Here is a 26,605-nt window from a genome sequence, read left to right as displayed (position 1 = left end):
AGAGGTGGCATTACAAGTGAGATGGGATGGCAGATCCCCTAGAAGTTACAAGCTTTGTGAGTTGCAATTTGGGGTCTTACAACAGTGGGGTAAGCAGGGATGTCACCAGAGACTTGGAGTCAAGAGGGAGGGCAAGGAGGAGGAAAAGGAAGGAGGGAGGCATGGAGAAGAATGTGATAAAACATGAAAGAAGGGGAAAGGAGAGAGGATGAGGAGGGGTAAGACAGAGAGGTGGCCTAAGATTAATGCCCCTTCGCTCGATCCTGGCTCTTCTCTGATGTCCTTCAGTTTTGAATATTTTACCTTTTTGTTGTAGTGAAGTAAACTTTTTGCCTGGGGTAAAATGATACTCACTGAAAAGTGCAGAAATCTTTAGTTCAGGTGAATACATGTTCACATCCAGGTCAGTGGCCGGGGATATTGAGGCAAACAGTCACTGTTATGGTCCTAGAAATGGGTTCTTGTTCTCTAAATGCTTTCAAAAACAAACCTTTCAGATGTAGAAAAACATCAGAATGTCAATGTATAACTCTTTTCATATCATCCTTTAAGCATTTCTATTTTAGTGCATTTCCATTTACTTCCTTTTCTTTTTCTTTATTTTATTTTATTGTTGACAGTATTACAAAGGTCCCCTAATTCCATCTACCCCTTTCACCCCACTCCTCCCAGCCCCTGCCCCACCCCAAGCCTTCACCACACTATTGTCTATGTCCATTAGTTATGTATTTATGTATGAAAGTTCTTTGGTTAATCTCTTCCCGTCGCCCCCCACCCCTTCCCTCTGAGATCTGTCAGTTTGTTGCATGCTTCAATGTCTCTGGACCTATTTTGTTCATCAATGCATTATGTTCATTAGATTCCACATATAAGTGAGTTCACGAGATATTTTTCTTTCTCTTACAGGCTTATTTCACTCAGCATAATACTCTCCAGGTCCATCCATGCTCTCTCAAAGGTTAAGAAATCCTTCTTTTTTACCGCTGCATAGTATTCCATTGTGTAAATGTACCACCGCTTATTTATCTACGCCATCTACTGATGGGCACTTGGGCTGTTTCCAGATTGTAGCTATTGTGAATTGCACTGCTATGAATCCAGGGGTGCATATATTCCTTCTGATGAGTGTTTCTGATTTCTTGGGATACATTCCTAGAAGTGGGATCACTGGGTCCATTTTTAATTTTTGAGGAAACTCCATACTGTTTTCCACAGAGGCTGCACCACCAGCTGTGTATCAGGGTTCCCTTTTCTCCACAATCTCGCTTTGTTATTTGAATTGTTGATGATAGACATTCTGGCAGGTGTGAGGTGATACCTCCTTGTCATTTTGATTTGCATCTCTTGGATGATTAGTGACTTTAAGCATTGTTTCATATGCCTCTTGTCTTCTGTATTTCCACTTTGGAGAACTGTCTATTTAGGTCCTTTGCCCATTTTTTAATTGAATTGTTTATCTTCCTTTTGTTAAGTTGTATGAGTTCCCTATAAATTTTAGAGGTTATTCCCTCACTGGATGTATCATTGACAAATATGTTCTCCCATGCAGTGGGCTTTCTTGTTGTTTTGTTGATGGTTTCTTTTGCTGTGCAAAAGCTTTTTATTTAGATGTAGTCCCATTTGTTTATTTTCTCCTTAGTTTCCATTGTCCTAGGAGATGTATCCATGAACATACTGCTACAAGAGATGTCTGAGATTTTGTTGCCAATGGTTTCTTCTAGGTTTTTTAACTTACATTTAAGTCTCTTATCTATTTTGAGCTTATCTTTGTGTACTAGAGGCCCAGCGCATGAAATTTATGCATGGGTACGATCCCTAGGCCTGGCCTGTGATAAGGGCCATCTTTCCCAGCTGCCTGCACCCCCAGTTCCCATTCACCATCGGGTGATCAGTGCCTAACAGTGGGGGAGAAGGGACTGAGAGGTTGGCTGTTCCCGCCCACTAGCCAGCCACACCCCCGCCACGGGTGGCCATCAGGCGATCGGAGCCTGGCAGATGGGGAAAGGAACCAAGAGATGGTCAGTGCACCTCATAGTATCTGGTCCAGTGTTAGTTCTGCCTTCAGGGTAAATTTGCATATTACCCTTTTATTATATAGGATGGTATAAGTTGGTGGTCTAATTTCATTTTTTTTTTTCATGTATCTGTCCAGTTTTCCCAGCACCATTTATTGAAGAGACTCTCTTGACTCCATTGTATGCTCCTGGCTCCTTTGCTGAGAATTTGTATGTCCTTTCTCTGTTCTGTTCCATTGGACTATATGCCTGTTCCTGGGCCAGTACCAGGCTGTTTTGGGTACAGTGGCTTTGTAGTATAACTTGATATCTGGTATTGTGATCCCTCCAACATTGTTCTTCTTTCTCAAGATTGCTGTAGCTATTTGGGGTCTTTTTTTATTCCATACAAATTTTTGGAATATTTGTTCTAGGTCAGTGAAATATGCTGTTGGCATTTTATAAGGGATTGCATTGAATCTCTAGATTGCTTTGGTTAGTATAGCCATTTTAATGATGTTGATTCTACCAATCCATGAACATGGTATATTCTTCCACTCATGTATATCTTCCTCTATCTCTCTCTCTCTTTTTTTTTAACGTTGTGTAGTTTTTGGAGTACTGGTCTTTTATTTACCTCCATGGTTATGTTTATTCCTAAGTATATTAATTTTTTCTTTCAATGGTAAATGGGATTGTTTGTTTAGTTTCCTTCTGAGAGTTCATTATCCTATATAATAAAAGCCTAATATCCAAATTTTCCACTCGACTGGCAGTTTGACCAGAGGGTGGGGTCGGCCCACCAACGACCCGTGGCCCCTCCCCCTGGCCAGCTCGGCCTGATTGCCATATTTGGGCGGGCCAGGCTGACCCCACCCATGCACGAATTTGTGCACTGGGCCTCTAGTTGATGTATAAAAATGCCAGAGATGTCTGGGTGTTAATTTTATATCCTGCTACGTTGCCAGATTCATTTATTAAATCCAGTAGTGTTTTGATGGAATCTTTAGGATTTTCTATATAAAATATCATACTGTCTGCAAACTATGACAGTTTTACTTCCTCCTTTCCTCTTTGGATGCCTTTTATTTCTTCTTCTTGTCTGATCACTATGGCTAGCACTTCTAGTACTATGTTGAACAGGAATGGTGAGAGTGGGCATCCCTGTCTTGTCCTGTTCTTAGGGGAAATGGTTTTAGTTTTTGCCCACTGCATATAATGTTCACTGTAGGTTTGTCATATAAGGTTTTTATTATGTTGAAGTATGATTCCTCTATTCCCACTTTGCTGAGAGAGCTTATCAAAAAAGGGTGTTGGATTTTGTCTAATGCTTTTTCTGTATCAATTGATACGATCATGTGGTTTTTATCTTTCAGTTTGTTTATGTGAGGTATCACATTATTATTGATTTGCAGATATTTTACCAGCCTTGCATCCCTGGAATAAATCCCACTTGGTCATGGAGTATGATCTTCCTAATGTATTGCTGGGTCTAATTTGCTAGAATTTTGTTGAGGATTTTAGCATCTATGTTCATCAGGGATATTGGCCTGTAATTCTCTTTCTTTGTAGTGTTTTTATCTGATTTTGGGATTAGGGTAATGCTGGCTTGATAGCAAGAGCTTGAAGTATTCCTTCCTCTTGAATTTTTTGGAATAGTTTGTGGAGGATAGGTGTTAGTTCTTCTTTTAATGTTTGGTAAAGCTTCTCTGTAAAGCAATCTGAACCAGAGCTTTTGTTTGCTGGGAGTTTTTATTTATTTATTACTTCTTTAATTTCATCAGTAGTTATTGATCTAGTCAGGTTTTCTGATTCTTCCTCATTGAGGTTTGGGAGAATATATTTTTTTCTAGGAATATGTCCATTTGGTCAAGGTTGTTCAGTTTATTGGAATAGAATTTTTCATAGTATTTTTTTGTGACCCATGGTGCCATTTGTTATTTCACTTCTTTCATTTCTGATTTTGGGTCCACTTTCTTTGTTTCTTGATGAGTGTGGCAAAAAGTTCATCAATCTTGCTTATTTTTTCCAAGAACCAGTTATTGGTTTTATTGATCTGTTGTCTTTTTTTCTCCTTTTTTTTTTTTGTCTCTATGTCATTTATTTCCACTCTAATCTTTATTATTTCCTTCCTTCTACTTACTCTGGTTTCTTCTTGTTGCTCTCTTTCTAGTTATTTAACTTATAGCGTTAAATAACTTACTACAAGATTTTATTGTTGTTTTGAGGTAAGCCTGTAGTGCTATGAACTTCCCTCTCAGGATTGCTTTCACTGTGTCCCATAGATTTTGAATTGTTCTGTTTTCATTGTCATTTATTTCCAGGATATTTTTATATATTTTTTGATCTTTTGGTAACCCATTCATTGTTTAATAGCATGCTATTTAGCCTTCATGTGATTGATTATTTTTTAATGTAGTTGATTTCTAATTTTATGCCATTGTGATCTGAGAAGATCCATGATATGATTTTACTCTTGTTGAATTTGTAACGACTTAGCCAGTGTCCTAACATGTGGTCTATCTTTGAGAATGTCCTATGTGCACTTGAGAAGAATGTATGTTCTGTTGATTTGGGGTGAAATGTTCTGAAGATGTCAATTAGTTCCATCTGAATCATTTAGGATTGCTATTTCCTTGTTTATTTTTTGTCTAGAATATTTACCCAGTGATGTCAACTGGGTATTAAAGGGCTCTACTATGATTGTATTGCTGTCAATCTCTCCCTTGATATCTTCCAGAAGGTGGGTTTTTAAAAAAAATGTATTTGGATGCCCCTGTATTGAGTGCATATATGTTTATAGAATTATAATTTCTTGTTGTATCGACCCCTTTAGTGTTATGAAGTGGCCTTCATTATCTCTAGTTATGGCCTTCACTTTGAGGTCTATTTTGTCATATATAAGTATTGCTACCCCAGCTCTTTTTTCACTCCCATTTGCCTGAAAAAAAATTTTTTTCATCCCTTCACTTTTAGTTTGTGTGAGTTCTTTGTTCTGAGTTGGGTCTCTTGTAGACAGCATATATAAGGGTCGTGTTTTCTTTTTTAAAATATATTTTTATTGATATCAGTGAGGAAGGGAGAGAGAGAGATACATAGAAACATCAATGAGGAGAATCATTGATGGTCTGCTCCTGCACGCCCTCCACTGGGGACTGAGCTCGAAACCAAGGCATGTGCCCTTGACCAGAATCGAACCAGGGACCCTCAGTCCACAGGCCCATGCTCTATCCACTGAACCAATCCAGCTAGGATGGTCATGTTTTCTGATCCATGTGACTACCCTGTGTCTTTTTATTGGAGCATTTAATTCATTTATGTTTAAGGTTATTATTGGTAGGTACTTATTTCTTGACATTTTTATTCTATATGCCTGTGTTCCTCCCTCCCTTCTATTTCTTTTCTTACAGCAGACCCTTTAGGATTCCTTGCATTGATGGTGGCTTGGTGGTAATAAAGTCCCTTAGCCTTTGTGTGTGTGTGTGTGTGTGTGTGTGTGTGTGTGTGTGTGTGTGTGTGTCTGTAAAGCTCTTGATTTCACCATCAATTTTAAATGCCAGCTTTGCTGGATTGAGCATTTTTGGATTCAGCCCCTTGCTTTTCATCACTTTGTATACTTCATTGCATTCACTTCTGGCCTGATGTATTTCTGTTGAGAAATCAGTTGCTAGTCTAGTGGGAGATCCCTTGTAGGTAACTTTCTGTCTCTCTCTAGCAGCCTTTAAGATTCTGAGAGAGGATTACTCCACTTTCCACATAATACAATCTTTTCAAGAGCCCTGGGATTCCAAGGTGTATGTGTGTGTGTGTGTGTGTGTGTGTGTGTGTGTGTGTGTGTGCGCGCGCGCGCACGCATCCTGCAGAGTACAATTCTAACTGGGGACAAGCAATAGAACTAGGGTGCTGGGGAGAAGAGGGGAACTTTCTCAAGTAATTAAAAACTGGTCAGAGAAGCCTCCCAGGGATATTTATTTTAAGGGGATGAGGCCCTGCCTTGGAGGTCTACCTGCTGCCCAAATCCTAAGAGCTGAGTCTGCTGAGTTCTAAGGAGGCCAAGCTCTCCAAGGGTGCATTCCAAGGGGCGGGACCTCACACGTGATAGACATCTAAGCAGGGTGGGCACAGACCTTAGTAGGACGGGGCCTCACGAGGGTAGTGGATTCCTTAGGGGAGGTGCTGGGGCTCCTCTGGAAAGATGTGAGCGGGCGGGGTCTTGTCAGGACCTGGGTTCCTGGCTCAGGGGCCTCCCTGAGGTGTAGCTTTCCCAGGGCAGGACCTTGCAAAGGTTGGAATTCCCAGGGGCGGGGCTCACCTGCTGCACAGAGGCAGTGCAGGCGTAGGAAGCTGATGGTGATTTTTTTCAAAGTGAAGGCCATCCTATCTAATAAAAGAGTAATATGCAAATTGACCATCACTCCAACACACAAGATAGCTGCCCCCATGTGGTCAAAGATGGCTGCCTCTATGTGGACACAAGATGGCCACCACAAGATGGCCAGCAGGGGACGGCAGTTGGGAAGGATCAGGCCTGCAAGGGAGGGCAGTTAGGGGTGACCAGGTCTGCAGCAGAGGGAAGTTGGGGGCAACCGGGCCTGCAGGGAAGGGCAGTTATGGGCAATCAGGCTGGCAGGGGAGCAGTTAAGTATTAATCAGGCTGGCAGGGGAGTGGTTAGGGGGTGATCAGGCTGGCAGGCAGAAGCAGTTAGGGGCAATCAGGAAGGCAGGCAGGCAAGCAGTTGTGAGCCAGCAGTCCTGGATTGTGAGAGGAATGTCCCAGATTGGAGAGGGTGCAGGCTGAGCTGAGGGATAAACACCTCCCCCCCCCGTGCACAAATTTCATGCACCGGGTCTCTAGTAACAAGAGATAAGATGCATGATAGAGGCCTTGTCCAGGTGGTCACTGACCCCGCACGCAAATGGCAGCGTGTGTGCCAGAGGATACAGCACTTCAGTCTCCTGGCTGCACAGGCTGCGAGCCACATCCCAGGACTTCTCCTTGCTCAGCTCAGTGCTAGACCTGCAGGCAGGGGCAGCGTTCACGGGCGGCCCCCCGGGAAGGGAAAGAGGTGGACGGGACAAGCACGTGGGGCGCTGCCACATGGGGCGCGGGCTCACTGTAAGGCAGGAGCTAGTTCCAGAAGCGCTCTGGGCCTGGAAGGGCTACGCTTAGGGGCTGCTTCTAGCCTCAGGTTCTATCTGCCCTCCTGTGCCCCACAGGCCCGCTCTGCACCCTCCCTGACTTATCTGCTGTTTATTCCCTGGCTTGGGACACCTGGGGAATAGGGAGGCCTCTTACTGGGAGAGGGATGGCCCATCTGGCCAGGAGCCAGGAATGTCATACACATAGATGTCAGACAACAGGCTTCCATTAGCACACTAGTCAGTATCAACCCATGTGGATTCTGATGATACACATAGTAGCAAGATCTATGTCTTAGCCTTAGGTCTATAAGCATGCTTTTGATGTTGGCATGTGGGTGTATGTGGGTGGTGCACGCACTGAGAGTGAGTGACACTGATGCATATCTGGGTTCTGTCAATAAGGGCACCTGTCATTAAGAAAACTTGCGGAAGCTCACAGTCATTTCTGCGGTCACACACATGTAATAGTCTCATGCATGTCATGGTTCCCTGTGCGGGTGTTGTGGAATATGGTGGTGTTGCTGGTGGTGCAGGTAACTGCTCTGGACAGCGTTTTGATGGGTACTGTGGCCCAAGTCCCCTGCTCAGGCCCTCAGCACTCCGGCGCCTCCTAAAGGAGAATCTCTCACTCACAGCAGGGAGGCCAGGGGTCCTTCCCAGAGCCCTGAACCCCAACTCTGGTGCACACACCTCTCTCAGAGCTCAGTGAGCAAGTCTCAGCGGCCACGACAGGTTTCCAAGGTGTATGTACAGAGTCTAGTTGGTCCCTCAGAGAGCTGGTTTACCAGGACACCTTACTGTATATAACACACATAACCCAAAACACGTTGGGGGTCCTCAATAATTTTTAAGAGCATAAAGGAGTTCTGATACCAAAACATTTGAGAACCACTGGTCTTTTTAAATTACAATCAGTCAAGCCCTAACCTAAGGCTGATGCGCCCTCTGCTGGTACAAATTAGAATGGGTGTGATGTTACTAGTATACACCAACTTACTAGTACCTGTACACAACTGAAAATGTGTGTTGCTTGGGAAGAAATAACTACATACAAAGGTCACATTGGTTACATGTTTTAATGTCTTGATTTTATATCATAACATCTTCAATTTTTAAAAAATATATTTTATTGATTTTTTACAGAGAGGAAGAGAGAGGGATAGAGAGTTAGAAACATTGATGAGAGAGAAACATCGATCAGCTGCCTCCTGCACACCCCCTACTGGGGATGTGCCCGCAACCAAGGTACATGCCCTTGACCGGAATAGAACCTGGGACCCGTCAGTCCGCAGGCTGACGCTCTAGCCACTGAGCCAAACCGGTTTTGGCACGTCTTCAATTTTTGAAAGATTTTGTGCCAAGAACTTTATAAGATTTCACATCCTATCATTTAATCCTCACACCTATCCTTAGAGATGAATATTATTACCTCACTTGATCCCTAAACCATTTGAAAGTAAGTGGCCAACAGAATGCCTCATCACCTCACCTTTGCACCTGTTGGTTGGTGCAAACAAGGGTACCTCCTTACACAACCAAATCCAAGATAGGGAGGTTAACATAATGCAACACTACCATTTCATCCTTAGAGCTCATTCAAGTTTCACCAATTGCTCCCAAAGCTGCCTTTAGAACGGAAGCGCCACATTCAGAAGCACACGTTGCATTTCATTGTCACGTCTAACTTTCACCTGCATGGTCCTCACACTTTTGGAGATGAGAGGCCAATTATTTCTAGGATGTCCCTCAGTTTAGGTTTGTCTGATGTTTTCTCAGGATGAGCTTCGAGGTTTGCATAGCTTGTAGGAAATGCGCAGAAGTGACTCGTGTTCTCCTCGCCGCATCCTCTCGGGTGAGACGGGATTATGGTTTGTCCATTAACCATGAAATTCACATTGATCTCTTGGTTACCGTGGTGCCCACTGGGTTTCTCCTCTGTAAAGTGGATCTTTTTCTCTTTGCAGTTAATAAATATTTCATGGAGAGAAAATTTGATAGTATGCAAATATCTCTATATCTCTTCCTCATTAAACTGACCCCTATGTACAATTTCCATTAATGTGACTTGGATGAATTAATTAATACTATGAAACTTTGCACATGATAATTTTCTAATTCTCTCGTTATATTGTTGTTGTTAATCCTATTTAGAAGATATTTTTCCATTGATTTTTAGAGAGAGTGGAAGAGGTAGAGGTAGGTAAAGAGAGAGCCCTTTGTATTCAGCATCTCTCTATTGAAATCAAGTGGTAGTAAAAATAAAGGAAAAATTGCTGACGAACATCAACATTTCCAAGAAAGGTGGGAATTGGAGTATATTTGCTGTGAAGTAAAAAATAAAATAATCTGCTTGATATCTAATAATGCTATTAGTGTACCAAAGTTATATAACATTAATCATCACTATGAACAACATAAATCAAAATATGATTATTACGAGGGATTGATGAGATAAGAAAAGTTGAAAGAGCTCAAGTTGGGACTGAATAAACAATAGTTCATGGTTACTAACGTATCACAATAAAGTGAAGCGGCGGTGCATGAAAGCTACGTCTTGTCAGAGTTGATAGCTAAACACTCGAAACCTTTTACTGAAGGTGGTTTCATCAAGGACTGTCTAATTAAAGCTGCATAAATTGTTTGTCCTGGAAATGTGAAGTCTTTTCAAACAATCTTTGTCTCAAAATACAGTTGCGGAAAGAATTACTGATTTGGCCAACAATTTAAGTATTTAGATCAAAGCAAAATCATCTAGTTTTGAAGCTTTTTCCATTGCCTGTGATGAGAGTACGGACATTGGAGGTGTAGCTCAATTAGCTGTGTTTCTTTGTACTTGCGACCCGGTTCCCACCCCCCTTCTGCCCTTACCTCCCCCGTGCTGTCCTTATCCATAGGTGTATGGTTTTTGTCCAGTCTCTTCCCATACCCCCCACACAGAACCCCCTTCCCCCTGAGAATTATCAATCCACTCCCATTCTATGCCTCTGATTCTATTATGTTCACCAGTTTATTCTGTTCCTCAGATTTTTAATTCACTTGACTTTTAGATTCACTTGTTAATAGATATGTATTTGTTGTTCATAATTTTTATCTTTACTTTTTTCTTCTTTTTCCTCTTTTTAAAGAATAACTTTCAGCATTTCATATAATACTGGTTTGGTGGTGATAAACTCCTTTAGCTTTTTCTTATCTGTGAAGCTCTTTATCTGCCCTTCAATTCTGAATGATATCTTTGCTGGGTAGAGTAGTCTTGGTTGTAGGTTCTTGCTATTCATCACTTTGAATATTTCTTGCCACTCCCGTCTGGACTGCATAGTTTCTGTTGAGAAATCAGCTGATAATCGTATGGGTGCTCCCTTGTAGGTAACTAACTCTTTTTCTCTTGCTGCTTGTAAGATTCTCTCTTTGTCTTTTGCCCTTGGCATTTTAATTATGATGTGTCTTGGTGTGGTCCTCTTTGGATTCCTTTTGTTTGGGGTTCTGTGTGCTTCCTGGACTTGTAAGTCTATTTCTTTCATCAGGTGGGGGAAGTTTTCGGTCATTATTTCTTCAAATAGGTTTTCAGCATCTTGCTCTCTCTCTTCTTCTGGCACCCCCATAATTCTGATGTTGGTACGCTTGAAGTTGTCCCAGAGGCTTCTTACACTATCTTCAACTTTCTGAATTCTCTTCTCTTCTTGCTTCTCTGGAGGAGTGTCCTTGGCCTCTTTGTATTCCAAATCTTTGAGTTGATTCTTGTGATCCTCTAGTCTGCTGTTGGGTCTCTGTATAATATTTTTTATCTCAGTCAGTGTATGTTTAATTTCTAGTTGGTTCTTTTTCATATCCTCAAGGGTCTCATTAAATTTATCGACCTTTTCCAGGAAATTCTTGAAAAACCTTATAACCGTGGTTTTGAACTCTATGTCCATTCATTTCTTCTCCTCGATTTCTTTCGTTTGAGATCTGTTTCCCTGCCTCTTCATTTTCGCTGCTTGCCTGAGTTGGTTGGGTAGCTTTGTGTACTAGGTGTCCTATTGGTTCAACGGGTCAGCCTCCCAGTTACCTGAGGTGGACACTCTTGGTGTACCCCTTTGTGGACTGTTTGTACAGCCTTTTTGTAGTTAAGTTTTGAATGTTGTTGGTGTCACTGGGAGGAATTGACCTCCAGGCCAATTGGCTGTGAGGACTCGCTGTGTCTATAATGGAAGAATTGCTGTGCTGGAGACATGTTTATGGGGCAGGACTTGTTCCAGTAGGGCTTTGGTGCTCACTGAGTCTGCCTCTTGAATGTGTCCCTTATGAGAGTGGTTGAAATCTGGTGTCGTCTCAAACCGACTACTAGATACACTAGTGTCTGGATCTCCAATGGGGTGCAGGTCAGCTACTGTCTGAGGCCCCCCAGCAGGAGCTACAGCAAGAACTTCAGTTTTCTCCTCTTTGCTTGGGTAGTTTTGGAGCAGTCTTGACTGGAGCTGCAGTTTATTTGGTTAAACTTCCACAGAACAGGCCATTTATATGCAAGAGCCGCTGTGTGGAGCCTGAGCGGGTTTGTAGAGTGTGCGGGGCAGGGTCTCAGGGTGGGGCAGGGTCTCAGGGCGTCACTAGGCTAGGGCGTGGCAAACAGCGATGGCTGCCAGCCAGCTGTCTCTGCCTTTCCTCGTTTCCAAGTCCCTGCGTCCCGTGCTCCAGCACAGTAAACAATGATTGCTGGGCACACCTCTGCAAAAAAGTCACTCTCACTTTCCGACCCAATGGCCGAGAGTCCAGCTTTTCCCCGTAGGCGTCTGGGTCCCCCACATGTCCCCAGAAACTGGATTTCAGAGTGATTGGGAGCTTGTCTCCCTTCGGGTTGAAGAAAAGCTGCACGCCCATTCGCCCGCCACCAGCCTGATTCGCGCGCCTCCGTACCTCAGCTTTTCAGCGTTTGTACTCCTTTCTCTTCTTAGTTGTAAATCATTCACTCAGCCAGCTTTCCCGTGGTTCTGGGTGGTAGACGTTTTATCTTTTAGTTGTATTTTTGAAATTGTTGTTGAGGCAGCAGTTTAGTTGTTTAACTTTGCCGCCATCTTGGTTCCTCCTCCTAAATCTTTACAGTTTTGCCCAGATGTTACATAAATGGAATTACTCTGTCTGTAATCTCTGAGACTGGCTTCTTTCCAGCATAATACTTTTGCCGTCTGTCCAACTTGTTGGGTATAGCAATAGTTACTTGCTTAGATTGCTCAGTAGTGTCCATTTTAAGGATATTTCTACAACCTATCTATCAATTCATCTGTTGATGGACATTAGGGTTGGGGCTATTACAAATGAAACTGCTATAAACAATCACAGAAATTTTGTGGGACCATAAGGTTTTGTTTCTCTGGGGTAAATGCCCAAGAGTGTGCCTGCACACCTGAAAAGCTAATGGATATTCTGTTAAGACCCACCCGAGACCTCTATCGGACTCCAACCAGCCGAAGGAAGATAAAAGGCTACAAAGCAGCCCTGGCCAGTGTTTCTCAGTGGTGAGAGCCTCTGCCCACACACCAAAGGTTGAGGGTTTGATTCTCAATCAAGGGCACGTACCTGGATTGCAAATTCAATGCCCAGTCCCAGTCAGGGTGAGTACAGAAGGCAACCAATTCATGTGTCTTTCTCACATCGATGTTTCTCCCTCTTTCTGTCTCTATTCTGCCCCACACCCCTCTCTAAAAATCAATGGAAAAAATATCTTCAAGGGAGGATTTAAAAGTTTTTAAAGCTTCAAGACAAAGGTTCCGGGGCTCACTCTCCCTCCTGGGAGCACACCGGTACCTTTCCCTTCCTAAACTTCTTCCCCCACATGCATCTTCTGAACTCCAAAGGACCCCATGAGACTTGCAGCCAGGGGAACTGTGGGCAGAGGCAGCTTGACCTGGGCTAGCCATCTGAACCTGTCTCCAAGGCCCCTCCTCTCTTGACTTACTGCTTTTCCTTCCTTAAGCCCTTCCTTTGTTTCACTGTCTCCAGCTTTAATAAACATACTCTCAAAAGCCACCTGGACACCTGTTGTGAAATCTTTCCTACACGAAGTCAAGAACTCACACACTAGCAGTGTACCCTAGGCAGACCCTCCCCGCACCCAGATCCCCGTCCAGTAACAAACTGACATCTTAAGTATATTTATACTGCATCTTCCAAATCACAGTGTAAATGTCTCCCCCTTTATTTAGTTCATCTTTGATATCTTTCATTCATTAATTATAGATTCCTCATAAGCGTGGCGTACATGTTTTATTAGACTCACCCCTAAGTATTTCAATGGAGGGGTAAATGGTACTGTTTTTTTAAATGTCAATTTCCCATTGTTAATGCCCTGCTTCCAGCACTACTGCCTTGAGTCCTTGGGCTCCCAGAATCAGGCCGTTGTCAGGTTTAAGGTCCCAGGCACAAAGTCCAACTGCATTGCCGCCCCCCTCAGCAGGATCTGTGGCCAGGTAAGAGTCCAGTTCTGGCTGTGGGCAGGGCAGGGGATGGCATTTGTTGCATCAGTCTCTGCTGAGTTTCCCATCGCCCATCTCTGGATCAATATGTGATATTCTCTCTCTCTCTCTCTCTCTCTCTCTCTCTCTCTCTCTCTCTCTTTTTCTCTCTCGTTTACAGGTAATATGCTCCTGGGCCTAACCCCAAGGGCAATGGGGGAGAGTTTGGGGGTCCCAGAGCTCTGTGGTTCCATTTCTTTGTCTGAACACCACCACCCTGCCAGCAGTGGAGAGCCACATGGCAGAACCCAATGCTCTGTCAGGCAACTCCTGACTCAGACACTGTTTGCTCCCTTGCCACTGGCCCTGCTGGGCTGCCCCCTGCAGCTCTCTGTTCCCCCCAGACAAAGGAAATTCCTGCTACATCCACTTCCTCCCTCTCCAGGTCCGGCCATGAGTTTCCAGCTGCAGGGCTACTTCTCTGGGCCTTCTGCACTTTCCTCCCTTCTCCTCTCCCTGTTTATTCTCGTTTGCCCACCTTTAGATGGTTCTCCCAATTGGGAAACTTCACTGCATTCTTACAATTGTAACACATGGTTCAAAGACTTCCCCATTCCCCCATTCTCTCCCCTCCAAGGTTCCAGTATGTTCAGGTCCAGATTTCTGAACTCCTTCCTTCTTCTTCAAGTTTCATCTGCATATTAGCCTTCCTCCTCCTCCAGTGCTCAGAGTCAGGTGAGTGCAGGATGGCGAAGAATGAAGCTACCCTTAGGAAGTGGTTTAAAGAGGATCCTGATTCAGGGGATGGAGTTTCTCCTTGAAGTCACCAGCAATTTCTGTCCAGGGACCCACATCACCTCTGGCCTGTGGCTGTGCCAGCGAGCATCCAGATGTGGGCACTGGATGGACAACCCCTTGGAGCAATGCTGTGAGGATCACACCATCCTGCTCTTGAACGGGACCCACCTCTTTGGCCCTAACTGCACTTCTGACCCTGCTTTGAGCTCTGCTGTCTGAGTCCTTGGCCCCCAGAAGAGATTTGTTGTCAGATTGAAGGTTCTGGGCAGGAAGTCACGGTGCCCTACCTCTCCCACCTCCAGGGTCCAGACCAAGTAAGGACGCTGCCTCACTCAAGATACAACCCGCAGGGTAAGCATCCTTGAGAAAGCACATAAGTCCTTTAAGCAAGAACACGTTTAAGTAAACACTTGGGGGCTCAGACTTGTTTGGAAAAGTCAAGGCAGGGCCAGGCGCTTTCCCCACAGTTGGTCTTTTTCTTATTGGCTCTATACCCTGGATGTGGTATTTCCTGGTCCCTCGCTCCTCTCTCCTCCTTTTTCTAATACAGTTTGTGTCTTGCCTTCTCACGCTCTTCATGTTGATTTGTTTTGATGAACAGAGGTCTTAATTTAAATAAAGTTCAATTTATTACTTATTAATTTGCTTTTTGATGGTTAATGCTTTCTTGTCCTTTACAGGATTGTTTGTTTAATCCAAATCCAAGTGTTTTTCCGGGAGATTCCTGGTCTCACCATTCACCTTAGTCCTATAATCCATTTAAAATTCATTTTTGTATTTGGTGTGAGGTTGTCATTTTCCCACATGGGTATTTCACCCCATACAATTCATAATCTACATTGGGCTGTCTTGTCCCATTGATTATTCATCTGTCCTTAAAGCGATATCATATTGTCTTATTACTATTATCTTACACAAAATCATTATTCTCCTAAAGAAAATTATTTTGCTTATTCTAGGTCCTTTGGCAACATTCAGCAAGGAAATTTGTAGCAAAAATAAAGAAAACCTGTTGGGTGTTTGAGTTTGATTGCAAGGAATCTCTACATCTATTAGAGAGAATTTACACCTTAGGAATATTGAGACATCCAATCCAGGAGCATGGAAGAGGTCTGAATTTATTTCTATATTCTTTAATATATTTCAGCATTGTTTGGAAGTTGCCAGTGTGAAGATCTTGCCGACTTGTATCAGATTTATTCCTAGGTATTTGGTCTTCCTGACCCTTCACTATCAAATTGTATCCGGTTTACCTGCACTTCCTGCCTGGATATGGCTGCTAATGTTGATGTCAATAAACAGAGCATCTACTCTGGCAGGGCCCAGTGCTGGACGCAGAGTGCATAGCTGGCCAAAAGGCAGACAGGTTAGTCTAGTGCAGGGGACAGAATTAAAGGGAGAAGTATTGAACGCTTTTTTTTTGAAATGCATGTAAAGGGACCCCAAGGGAGTTGGTAACAAAGAGACTTGACATAATCTCAGGAGTGAGTGAGTGAGTGAGTGAGTGCCCTGAGGAAGTGCATTTTGGACTGACAATTGGCAGATGAGGCCGTGATCAATAGTTCATGGCATAAATGATGTGTGTGTGTGTGTGTGTGTGTGTGTGTGTGTGTGTGTGTGTGTTCTAAAGGTCCTTTTGAGAAGGGAATAGGGAGGCTTTATGGTAGTTGTGGGGCATCTATGATGATGCCAATGAATTTAAATAATTTAGTAAGTAACCAGTCACCTCATACAATACAGGACCCACACTTGGTTGTCTGGAGTTCCTCCTCCAGCTTGCTTTGAGACATTGACTGTAAGCAGGCATGAGCCTTTGTGCAGGCCTGATTTATGGAATATGAAATGTGCATCAGTTGGTAATTCCTGATACAAAGTGTTTCAAATTCCTCTTCACATGCATCCCAAATCCAGACCCAGTTACAAACCACAGCTACACTTTGATAGGTTCTTCCCTGAGCCCTGGGGCATGTGGTGAATTGTTTTACTCCCAAACGGTGCCTCTCTTGCCCCTCTAGACTCCTAACCCTGAGACCATTACCTCATCCCGCCCTCACCCCAGCGTGGAAGGGGACTTGGGCATGTAATGAAAAGTTTCCCTTCTTATTTCCAGATTTAAGTCGGAAGATTTTTAGTATTTGGAGAATGATTCTTACTACATAAGTGAAAAGTATCAAATTCTCATGTGCTTTTGGTCATTTGGACCAAATCTGATAAAGTCTTCATATGTTCTGGAATTTACTATGCACCAGTATTTCGTTTCTCAGGAGAGAAATTAGGCTTCAGAGGAAGAATTTGTGTAATCACAGGTGGGTGAGTGCAGGTGTGAGCAGGACAAAGAGCTCAGAAACTTGGGTCCTACCACATCAAGGCCCAACAGGGAGTCTAATGCAAGGAACATGCTGGAAAACAACAAGTTGAACAACTACTGTCAGCCAGGTCCTGGATCTAAAAACAATCCATCCTTAAGGGGAGAACTTGCTTCCACAGGCTTTCCAGTCCCGAGTGGACACTTTTGTCACTGGACGGTGACCAGGCCTGGAGTGAATAAACCTAGGGCCCTCCAGTAACGTGTGTGGGTTCTTGACTGCATGCAGGAAAGACTTCACAACACAAGGTCATTGTGAGACTGTTTATTAAAGTTGTGGATATTGAAACAAAGGAAGGGCTTAGGATAGATGAAGCAACAAGAGAGCCAAGGCGGGCTGCTTGGGGTCACTAGAAATGTTATCAGGAAGAAATGGGACAAGGTGGGGCTGATTGGGTTCACTAGAAATGTTCTCAAGAAGACTTGGGACAAGGTGGGACTGCTTGGGTCACTAGAAATGTTATCAGGAAGAAATGGGACAAGGTGGGGCTGATTGGGTCACTAGAAATGTTATCAGGAAGAAGTGGAACAAGGTGGGGCTGATTGGGGTCACTGGAAACGTTATCATGAACAAGTGAGCCAAGTTGGGGGTGCCGTTAGTTCACTGGAAAATCAGAGAAAGGTGGGGCTGGAGACAGTTTTAGGGGGCCCCTTAGAGTTTCAGGGGTCCTCAAACTTTTAAAACAGAGGGCCAGTTCACTGTCCCTCAGGCCGTTGGAGGGCCGGACTATAGTTTAAAAAAAACTATGAACAAATTCCTATGCACACTGAACATATCTTATTTTGAAGTAAAAAAACAAAACAGCAAAAACACCGGCATGTGGCCCGCGGGCCGTAGTTTGAGGACGCCTGGGTTAGGTGATGCACACTGTGGGGGAAGGAGAAAGGAAAGGTTAAGGCATGCGTATGCTCCCAGGAAGGAGATGGCTCATGCTGGGTCCTTTGTTTTGAGGGTTTTTAAAGGCTGGGAGTTTAGGGGAGGTCTTAGGGTAGATCTCAATAGAATATTCTTGAATTTTCCATGTGTTTCCTTTCAGGGTCATGGTCTCCACTGATTGGTTGGCACCAGTTATCACAGCTGGTCCTTGTGTGGCCCACAGAGTTTTGCTGCTTTTCTGAGCCTGGAGCTCAAATACAATAGAGGTCAAGAGGTAGAGAGAGAGAGAGAGAGAGAGAAGAGAGAGAGAGAGAGAGAGAGAGAGAGAGAAGTTGCTTCCCGTATGCATCCCAACCAGTGATCAAACCCAAAACCCAGGTAAGAACTCAGACTGGGAAACAAACCAAATCTTCAACTTTTTTCCCACTATACAGGACAATGCTTTGACCAAATGAATCACTGGGCTAGAGCACCCCTGGCTTCTTTTGAAGCAAATCCCTAAACATCAGTAAATTCATCTGTAAATATTTCAGAATTACATAACTTATCTATTGCTGTTGTCTAGTTGCTAGAAACAGTAATGAATCTGTGAGATCATGATTTGTGAGTTGACGATTTGGGCTGGGATCAGCTGAACGGTTCTTCTGTAGGTTTTGTCTGCTCTCTCATGTGGGTGTAGTAAGCTGGTGACTTCTTTAGGGTTGGACAGTCCCTGATGGCCTCACTCACATGTCTGACAGTTGATCAAGGATCCTTAGTTCTCCACCTGGCCTCTCCAGCAGGCTTGCTTGCTGTTGTTCCCATGGTATCAGTATCCCATGAGTTCCCTGTGGCAAGAGAGGCCCAATTGGGAATCTTTTAATTAATAAAAAAAATTTAACTTTACTTTTATTGTTGACATCTGTTGACAAAGATTTCCCTATCCCCCTCCCCTCCTTTGTCCACCTGAAACCAGCCCCTGGCCCCCCTTTCCTCTCGCCATCACCACACTGTTGTCTCGGTCTAGGGGTTATGCATCATGTTCTTTGGCTAACCCCTTCACCTTTTTTCATCTCCTCCTTCCGGTAAGTGTTAGTCTGTTCCATGTATCCATGCCTCTGTTTCTATTTTGTTCATCAGTTTATTTTGTTCATTGTGTTCCACTTGGAAATCTTAATGTCGAAAAGCTTTCTGATTTAACTTGTTTTTTACTGTTTTATTTCACTTTTTTAATGACTCTAGAATGTGTCATTAATTGGGTGTGCTATAATTTATTAAATAGCTCATCATGATTAAATCATACTTATTGAAGTGTTCTTAATACAAAGAATTTTTCATCTTAAATGTCCAATCTTGATTGATGTATGTTGGAAGTTGACTAAGAAGGTGAAACAAAAAGGCTAAAACACTGTTGGCATTAACAGAGCCAAGGGACCTCCTGTGGAAAGGAAATGACACCAAGGCTTTCTCTGTCTCTATCTCTAGGTCTGCTGAGGATCAACTTCAATGATCTCCCAGGACCTCTGGAAGGGAGGCCTTACCTCCAGGATCACCAATTCTTTGCCATTGTTCAAGTTAGAAAAATGTGAACCTTTGGATGGGTTCTGCTCTGAGGAATAAATATTTGGTGAGAGGCATGTAGGCAGGATTATAGACCCACTCACCCAATCATTCCATCCCCCTTATTCATGAATTTTTCCTGATAATCCTTCCTCACCCACAACTTCCTCACTGAAGTTTCTATTGCATCACAACACATCCTTTTCAAGGACATAGTTGTAATTGATTCTATTTATGATACCCCACGCCTTCTCACCTGAATCTTTCTAGAAGAGACTTAGAATCTAAAAGGGAGCTAGAGGGCGGGGCTTCCAGTAATCAGTTATAACCTGCTACTTGCAGAGATCACACACACACAAAACTACACACAATTTGGAAGAGCTTCCCAGCAGAAGGCACAACAATGGCAGCACTACAGGTGAGTTGAAAAGGCAAAGCCTTCAATGATCCCAGGTCCCATAAGTGTCTGAGATTTTCTGAGGTGAAAATATTGGGAACGTTTTACTGGGGGTTGTGAATATGTGGAAGAGAGAGGATGAGCAAAGTGTATCTACTGTCAGATTTTGGTGGTATCTGACTGAGGGTGAACTCTATTGAGACACTGTGACTTTGTGTGGGAAGTGAACTGCTGACTGGGATGAGGGAGTGTGTGCATGGGTGCAAGGAGTGAGATTGCACATTTGTCTTCATGCCTCTGAGTATGTGTGTGTGAGTGCACCAGGTGCAGTGGTTGAACAGCTGTGCATGTCATCATGAGTAGTAGTGTTGGGAGGTATGTGGGAGATGGTGAGTCCCATGTCTTGGTGTAACTGTGTGTGTATGATGATCTATGACTGCGTGTTGAACTATGAATATGTGTTCACCTCTGTCCACTTGTGAGGGTTCTCCCGTACATGGTAGTGACTGTTTAAGTGGCTGTGTTTCCTTCCATGTATATCATTGTGGCTTCTGCTGGGCAGGACTGAAGGTCTTGGGGAGAGTGGGTTTCCCAGCACTCCTCCCCGAGCATTAATGAGAGCAGAATGAGTCAGTCCTCAGGTGCCTCTTCTCAAGAAGGCTTGGGGGCAGGTGAACTCAGACTGTGGGGCACAGGATTTCCTGTCTGGATCAGCACACAGTGACCCCTGCTCCTGCCTCAGGCCTCCCCAGAGCCAGTCCTTCCTTTGTCCTAATAAAAAGCAGGGGGAGGGGGAGTAAGCAGATCCTGGCTCTTTGGGGAAGGTATTTGGGAGAATTGCTTTTAGAGAATTGATCACCTGAAAATGGAAGGGAAAAAACCATCCTCAGTTCAGACAAAGCTTACAGTCGATATCAGGGAACAACCAGTAAATTCTATCTAATCAGTTTCCTGTCTCCCACCCTGTGTGCAGGTACTGACTCTCCTCAGCAACTTGTACACATTCCGGAAAGGACACCATTGCCCTTGAAAATTCTGATGCATATACATGCCACACACAGGAGTCTCCTTTCCATTATTTCCCTCTCCCTTTAAACAACTACCTTATATAGGAGTGAATTCTTATATTTTATATTTTTACATTCTAAAGCCTTATCTTCACAGTTTCAGGTAAAAACTGATGGGAGGGTAGTATCCCAGAAAGGGCCCTCCGCTTCTGCTAAGTCACCCCTGTATGGACCCTATACCTGCCAGTGACCATGCTAAAGGTTTTACATCTAGTAGCTCAGCTATTCCTGAGAACATCCTATGAAATAGGAATCTTTATAATCCTCCTTGTACTGAGAAAATGGAGGCAGGGGGCATTCAAGTAATGGAACTCAGTTCTCATTGGTAGTAAGAGGTAGAATCAGCGTTAGAATCCAGGCCACCTGGCTTTTGAACTCTTGCTGTTAACTTCAACCTTCTCATTTCTTCAAAGACCCAGGGACCTGCCTGTGGTGAGGTGGGAAGAAGAGGGTCCTCACAGTATGTCCTTTGATGTATAACCTGCTTTGCCACTGGGAACTGTTACAGAATTGGTGACCACACCTGGCCTTGCCCCTTTCAACCACTCTTGTCTCCCATGGCAGGTCCCATATACAGAATATGTATCCTTGTCTGTTGGTTCTTCAGTGAAAATCAAAGCGACACCTACCATGTCGTTCGGGTGAGTATCTATAGCCCACGGGGAGGAGAAGTGAGATTACTAGAGCTTTGGGGTCACTTCATGCATGACTGAGGTTAAAGTTTGTAATTAGCATAATGGAAGCACAATGCAGATGCAGGTTCTGGAGACCCATACAGTGCCAGGCATTAAACCGACAGGTGCATGTCTGTGGGCTAGTGTTGAAGTCTGGGGGCTGAGGTCACTCAAGCATTGGAGCTGAAGCTTATTATCAAGGGACACAGTGTTTCCAGGGCATGAAAAGTAGCCTCGGGCCAGTGACTGCTGCTCAGTGTGAGTCCTGGGCTAAAGAGATGAGGCATCTCCCCAGCCTGGGCAGGACAAGCTGAAGCACCCCACAGGGACACGTACTGCAGTGTCACCCAGGAAGGCCTTCCATCCCCCAGGAGGAGTTGGGAAGGGTTTGTATTTGTGTGTGGAATGTGGGCCCCATGAGGAAGAGTCCTGCTCAACATGCTGTGTGCTTTGCCTTCAGTATGAGCCCAGAAATGCAGGTGGATTTCCACACTGGAAATGAAGTGGACTCAGACATCGCCTTCTATTTCCGAGTGTACTTTGGCAACAATGTGGTGATGAACAGCCGTCAGGATGGGAAATGGGGTGAACAAGTGAAATCCTCTGTTATGCCCTTTGAGGATGGCAAACCCTTTGAACTGTGCATCTTGATGCTGACAAAGGAGTACCAGGTGAGTGTGCCCAGGAACATCCACTCCATGGGCTCTCAGGGCTCTCACAGGAGCACACAGCTCTCCCTGGCCTGGCCCCCAGAGTCACTTGTGGTTCATCTCCTGCCCCTCTCATCACAGAGCACCCTCTGCTTGTACTGCCATGCTCAGGTCCTTTTCCAAAGCTAAGCAGGTCAAGATCAGCACACACGTCTTTTTCTCCATGGTGGAGAAGTTTCTTTCTTCACTCACAGCCTCTTTCTACCTATGCTGTCAATCCTTCAGTTTTCATATAGGAGATTGTTAAGATATGCGTATAAATAATTATAATCACTCTAAAATTAAGTCTTCCCTACATTCCCAAACCCAGTCCCTCTCTCCAGAGCAACACTTACTAATTCCTTTATGCTCCTTCCAGAGATAATATATGCTTGTTCAAGTCTATGTATCTACCTTTCTATTGATCTATCTATCATTCATCTCTTTCTGCTTTTATTTATAAACAAATGATGTTATAAGTTTCTCTAGAAATCACACATTGATGACTAGATTTTATTTGTTGTCAGAGAATGTATGTTAGAGAAACTAACATCATTCTATTTGTGATGCCCCCACATCATTTAATGTTTGCATAATATTCCAATAGAAGCATTTTCAGAATAGTTTAACTTGACCCTTATTCATGCACATTAAGGTGGTTTCCATACTTTGCTTTCATGAATAATACTTCATTCTATATCACATTTTTGTCATTATCAACCTCCCTATTTTTTAAAAATATATATATTTATTGATTTTAGAGAGGAAGGGAAATGGAGAGAGAAATAGAGACATCAATGATGATAGGGAATCACTGATCGGCTGCCTATTGCACACCCACTACTGGGGATCGAGCCTTCAACGCAGGCATGTGCCCTTGAACGGAATTGAACCCGGGACCCTTCAGTCCGCAGGCCAATGCTCCATCCACTGAGCCAAACCGGCTAGGGCAACCTCCCTATTTTTATAAGGAAGGATAACTTCAGAAGAATTGAATAACTGGTTCAAAAAGTGTGTGCATTTTAAATTTGAAAAATTAAGACCTAAAAAGTCCACTTTTTCTCCATAGTCACACCCATAAAAGTGTATGCTTAAACCTTCTATCATTGGAGAGGCAAAAAGATTTAATGTCCTATGATGGAAGTGAGGCATTGTTCCATTTGCTTATAAGCTGAATAAAAATATTCTCACTTTAATCTTATGTATTATTCCTCCTCTTTTGGAACATTTAAGTTTTGGCTCAGTAGTTAGTGTATTGGCCTGCACACTGAGGGTCTCAGGTTTGATTCTCCATCAAGGGGCGTGTATCTGGGTTGCAGTTCAATCCCCGACCCCATCGGGGTGCATGCAGGAGGCAACTAATTGAGTCTCACATCCGTCTCTCTCTCTCTCTCTCTCTCTCTCTCTCTCTCTGCCCTTCCCCCTTTCTTTCACCCTCACTCTATAAAAACTAGGAAAAAAAGACTTTTATTCTTTACCTTTACCACCACACATCTGAGCTATTGAGTCATCAGGAGTAAATGGCAGTAAAATTTAGTAGAGCTAAAAATCAATGCACTCAATAAACACTTAATGACCAATTAGCCTATGACACTCTGTGCAAGACCCAGACTATCAATTCATGAAACAGTTCCTGGCCAGACGGAAGCCCAGGCAAACATGGACAGTACAATATAGAGTGCTAACACCTCAGTGGAAGAATGAGAGAAACACAGAAAATAGGGTGAATAACTGTCTGAAATCATCACAAAAGGTAGGCTATAGAAAGAAGCATGTCTGTTGGGTTTTAGAGTGTGACTAAGAGTTTCTGGTGGATGGTGTGTGTGTAGGGTAGGAAAGGAAAGTGTTGTGGAGCGGATGCGAGTGAACGACCACTGGAGCCCAGACCAAATTAAAATTTAGGGAGCCTTTATTAGCCGGGCGGCCGGGAGACCCGGCGACTGCTCTGCCATTCTCCATGCAGGGAGACCAGAGAGCAGCAGCGACCCTTTGTGTAGGACCGCTTTTAAGCACATTAACCACATCCGGTTTTTGCAGAACAAGTAACCCAAGACAAAACAGTTTTTCCCAAGCAACGTCAGGATCATGCCAATGACGACCATGTTATTCACAGGGTCATCCTGTTCTTCAGAAAGCTGACAGTGTTCTATGAAAGAAGGCTACGTGCTGGGAAGGGGCCATGAGATCATATCTCAAGGCCTGGCCTGGTGTCAGCACTGACATCTCTATCTGGGGCATAGTCCACGGCCTCAGTAGTGCTCAAAAATTCCCACTCTCCAACAAAAGGAAGACGGTAAGTTTGTTTGGTGGCATGCCATATTTCTGACACATATTCTCTTCCAGGTAGCAGTAAATGGTCTCCAATGTTACACTTTTCCCCATCGGCTTGACCCAAAATCTGTGAAGATGATCCAGGTGTGGAGAGATGTGTCCCTGACCTCACTGAATGTCGTTTAGAGAAGGATGTGACCAGACACCCCATTGTCAAGGAGATCCCTCCACCTAAGTGATCCTGTGATTCCTGGAGCTCACTAACAACATGGGTTCTCACGCTTACCCACACTTGGTCATTAAAACCCCTGAAAACATAACAAGATTTGCTTCTTGCTTTAGAGGGAAAAAGGAGAGAGGAAAAAAAGAGTATGTGGGTTATGACCAAGAGGGGTGTGAGAATATTGTGGGAGAGATCAGGGAACAAAGTGGATAAACATTTCTCTGATACAAGGAGTGAGTGACAGGCTGATGAAATATCTGAGAAGACATTGGAACAGTGGCTCTCAACCTTCCTAATGCTGCCACCCTTTAATACAGTTCCTCATGTTGTGGTGACCCCCAACCATAAAATTATTTTCGTTGCTACTTCACAACTATAATTTTGCTACTGTTATGAATCATAATGTAAATATCTCTGTTTTCCAATGGTCTTAGGCGACCTCTGACATCGGTTCTCAACCTGTGGGTCGCGACACCTTTCACAGGGGTCGCCTAAGACCATTGGAAAACACAGATATTTACATTATGATTCATAACAGTAGCAAAATTATAGTTATGAAATAGCTGGTGGCAATGCAGACTGGTGCGGCCATTGTGGAGAACAGTATGGAGTTTCCTCAAAAAACTAAAAATAGAACTCACATTTGACCCAGTGATCCCACTTCTAGCGATATATCCCAAGAAACTAGAAACACCAATCAGAAAGGATATATGCACCCCTATGTTCATAGCAGCACAATTCACCATAGCTAAGATTTGGAAACAGCCAAGTGCCTATCAGCCGATGAGTGGATTAAGAAACCGTGGTAGCCGAAACCGGTTTGGCTCAGTGGATAGAGCGTCGGCCTGCAGACTGAAAGGTCCCAGGTTCGATTCCGGTCAAGGGCATGTACCTTGGTTGCGGGCACATCCCCGGTAGGGGGTGTGCAGGAGGCAGCTGGTCGATGTTTCTCTCTCATCAATGTTTCTAGCTCTCTATCCCTCTCCCTTCCTCTCTGTAAGAAATCAATAAAATGTATTTGAAAAAAAAAAAAGAAAAGAAACTGTGGTACATCTACACAATGGAATACTACACTGCAGTAAAAAAGAAGGAATTCTTACCATTTGCAACAGCATGGATGGAACTGGAGAGCATTATGCTAAGTAAAATAAGCTAGTCAGAGAAAGATAAATATCACATGATCTCATTCATTTATGGAATATAATGAACAACAAAAACTGATGAACAAAAAACGATCCAAAGATAGAGAAGCATTGATCAGACAGTCAAAACTCAAAAGGAAGGTAGGCGGGGTGGGGTAAGGGGGCGAGATCAACCAAAGGACTTGTATGCATGCATATAAGCCTAACCAATGGACATAGACAACAGGGGGTTGAGGGCATGAGTGGGGGTGTCAGGGGAGTAATGGGGGGATAAGGACACATATGTAATGCCTTAATCAATAAAGAAATTTAAAAAAGAAACTACTTAATAAGTAGAACAATTCATGAAAACCAAGTGTCTACCACCCCTGAAGATGGTCCCATTCCCAGGACCCCTACTGTGATAGCTGTCACATGGAGAGAAGACCTGGTTTGGGAATCATGGATGTGAATTTTGTGGGGCCTCCAACGAGAAGCTACTTAAAGTATATGTGAGGAGGGAGTGCAGGAGCAACTGAATGACTGAGTGTGCCTCAGTCCTAACCTAAATATCTAAACAGGGACATTGCTTAATGCTCATAGCAACATTATTCATAATAACCCCAAAGAAGAAAGAACCCAAATATCAAAACTAGGTGTCCTTCTGCCCCAGCTGGTTTGGCTTGGTGACAAGAGCATCGGCCTGAGCACTGAAGGGTCCCGGGTTTGATTCCAGTTAAGGGCACATACCTCGGCTGCAGGGTCAATCCCCAGCCATGGTTGGGGTGTGCAGAAGGCAACCAACCAATGTGTCTCTCTCACATCAATGTTTCTCTCTGTGTGTCTCTCCCCCTCCCTCTCTCAAAATCTGTGAAAGGATAAACAACAATAACAAAATACATGTCCCTCCCCATTACCTCCTGTGTCCTCACCTTCCCAAGAAACTACATCCTGAAATTATCATTCATTGTTTTTTACTCACAGTTTTACTACCTATGTCTGCAAAAACAATTATCAAGGAAA

The 26,605-nt window shown here is 43.7% G+C and overlaps 1 protein-coding gene across 1 annotated transcript; it reads left to right on the top strand.

Annotated features, from left to right (window-relative positions):
- The first annotated feature begins 19,543 nt into the window (after positions 1-19,543).
- On the top strand, positions 19,544-24,424 carry LOC129147785 (galectin-10-like). The gene is made up of 4 exons (XM_054711138.1): positions 19,544-19,558; positions 21,169-21,245; positions 21,739-21,949; positions 24,311-24,424. Exons 1-4 carry the CDS (start codon positions 19,544-19,546, stop codon positions 24,422-24,424), a joined length of 417 nt encoding a protein of 138 aa, XP_054567113.1.
- Positions 24,425-26,605: the final 2,181 nt, after the last annotated feature.

The sequence above is a fragment of the Eptesicus fuscus genome, chromosome 21, assembly GCF_027574615.1.
Source record: "Eptesicus fuscus isolate TK198812 chromosome 21, DD_ASM_mEF_20220401, whole genome shotgun sequence".
Taxonomy (NCBI): Eukaryota; Metazoa; Chordata; class Mammalia; order Chiroptera; family Vespertilionidae; genus Eptesicus; species Eptesicus fuscus.
This window is presented reverse-complemented; position numbering and strand designations above follow the sequence as displayed.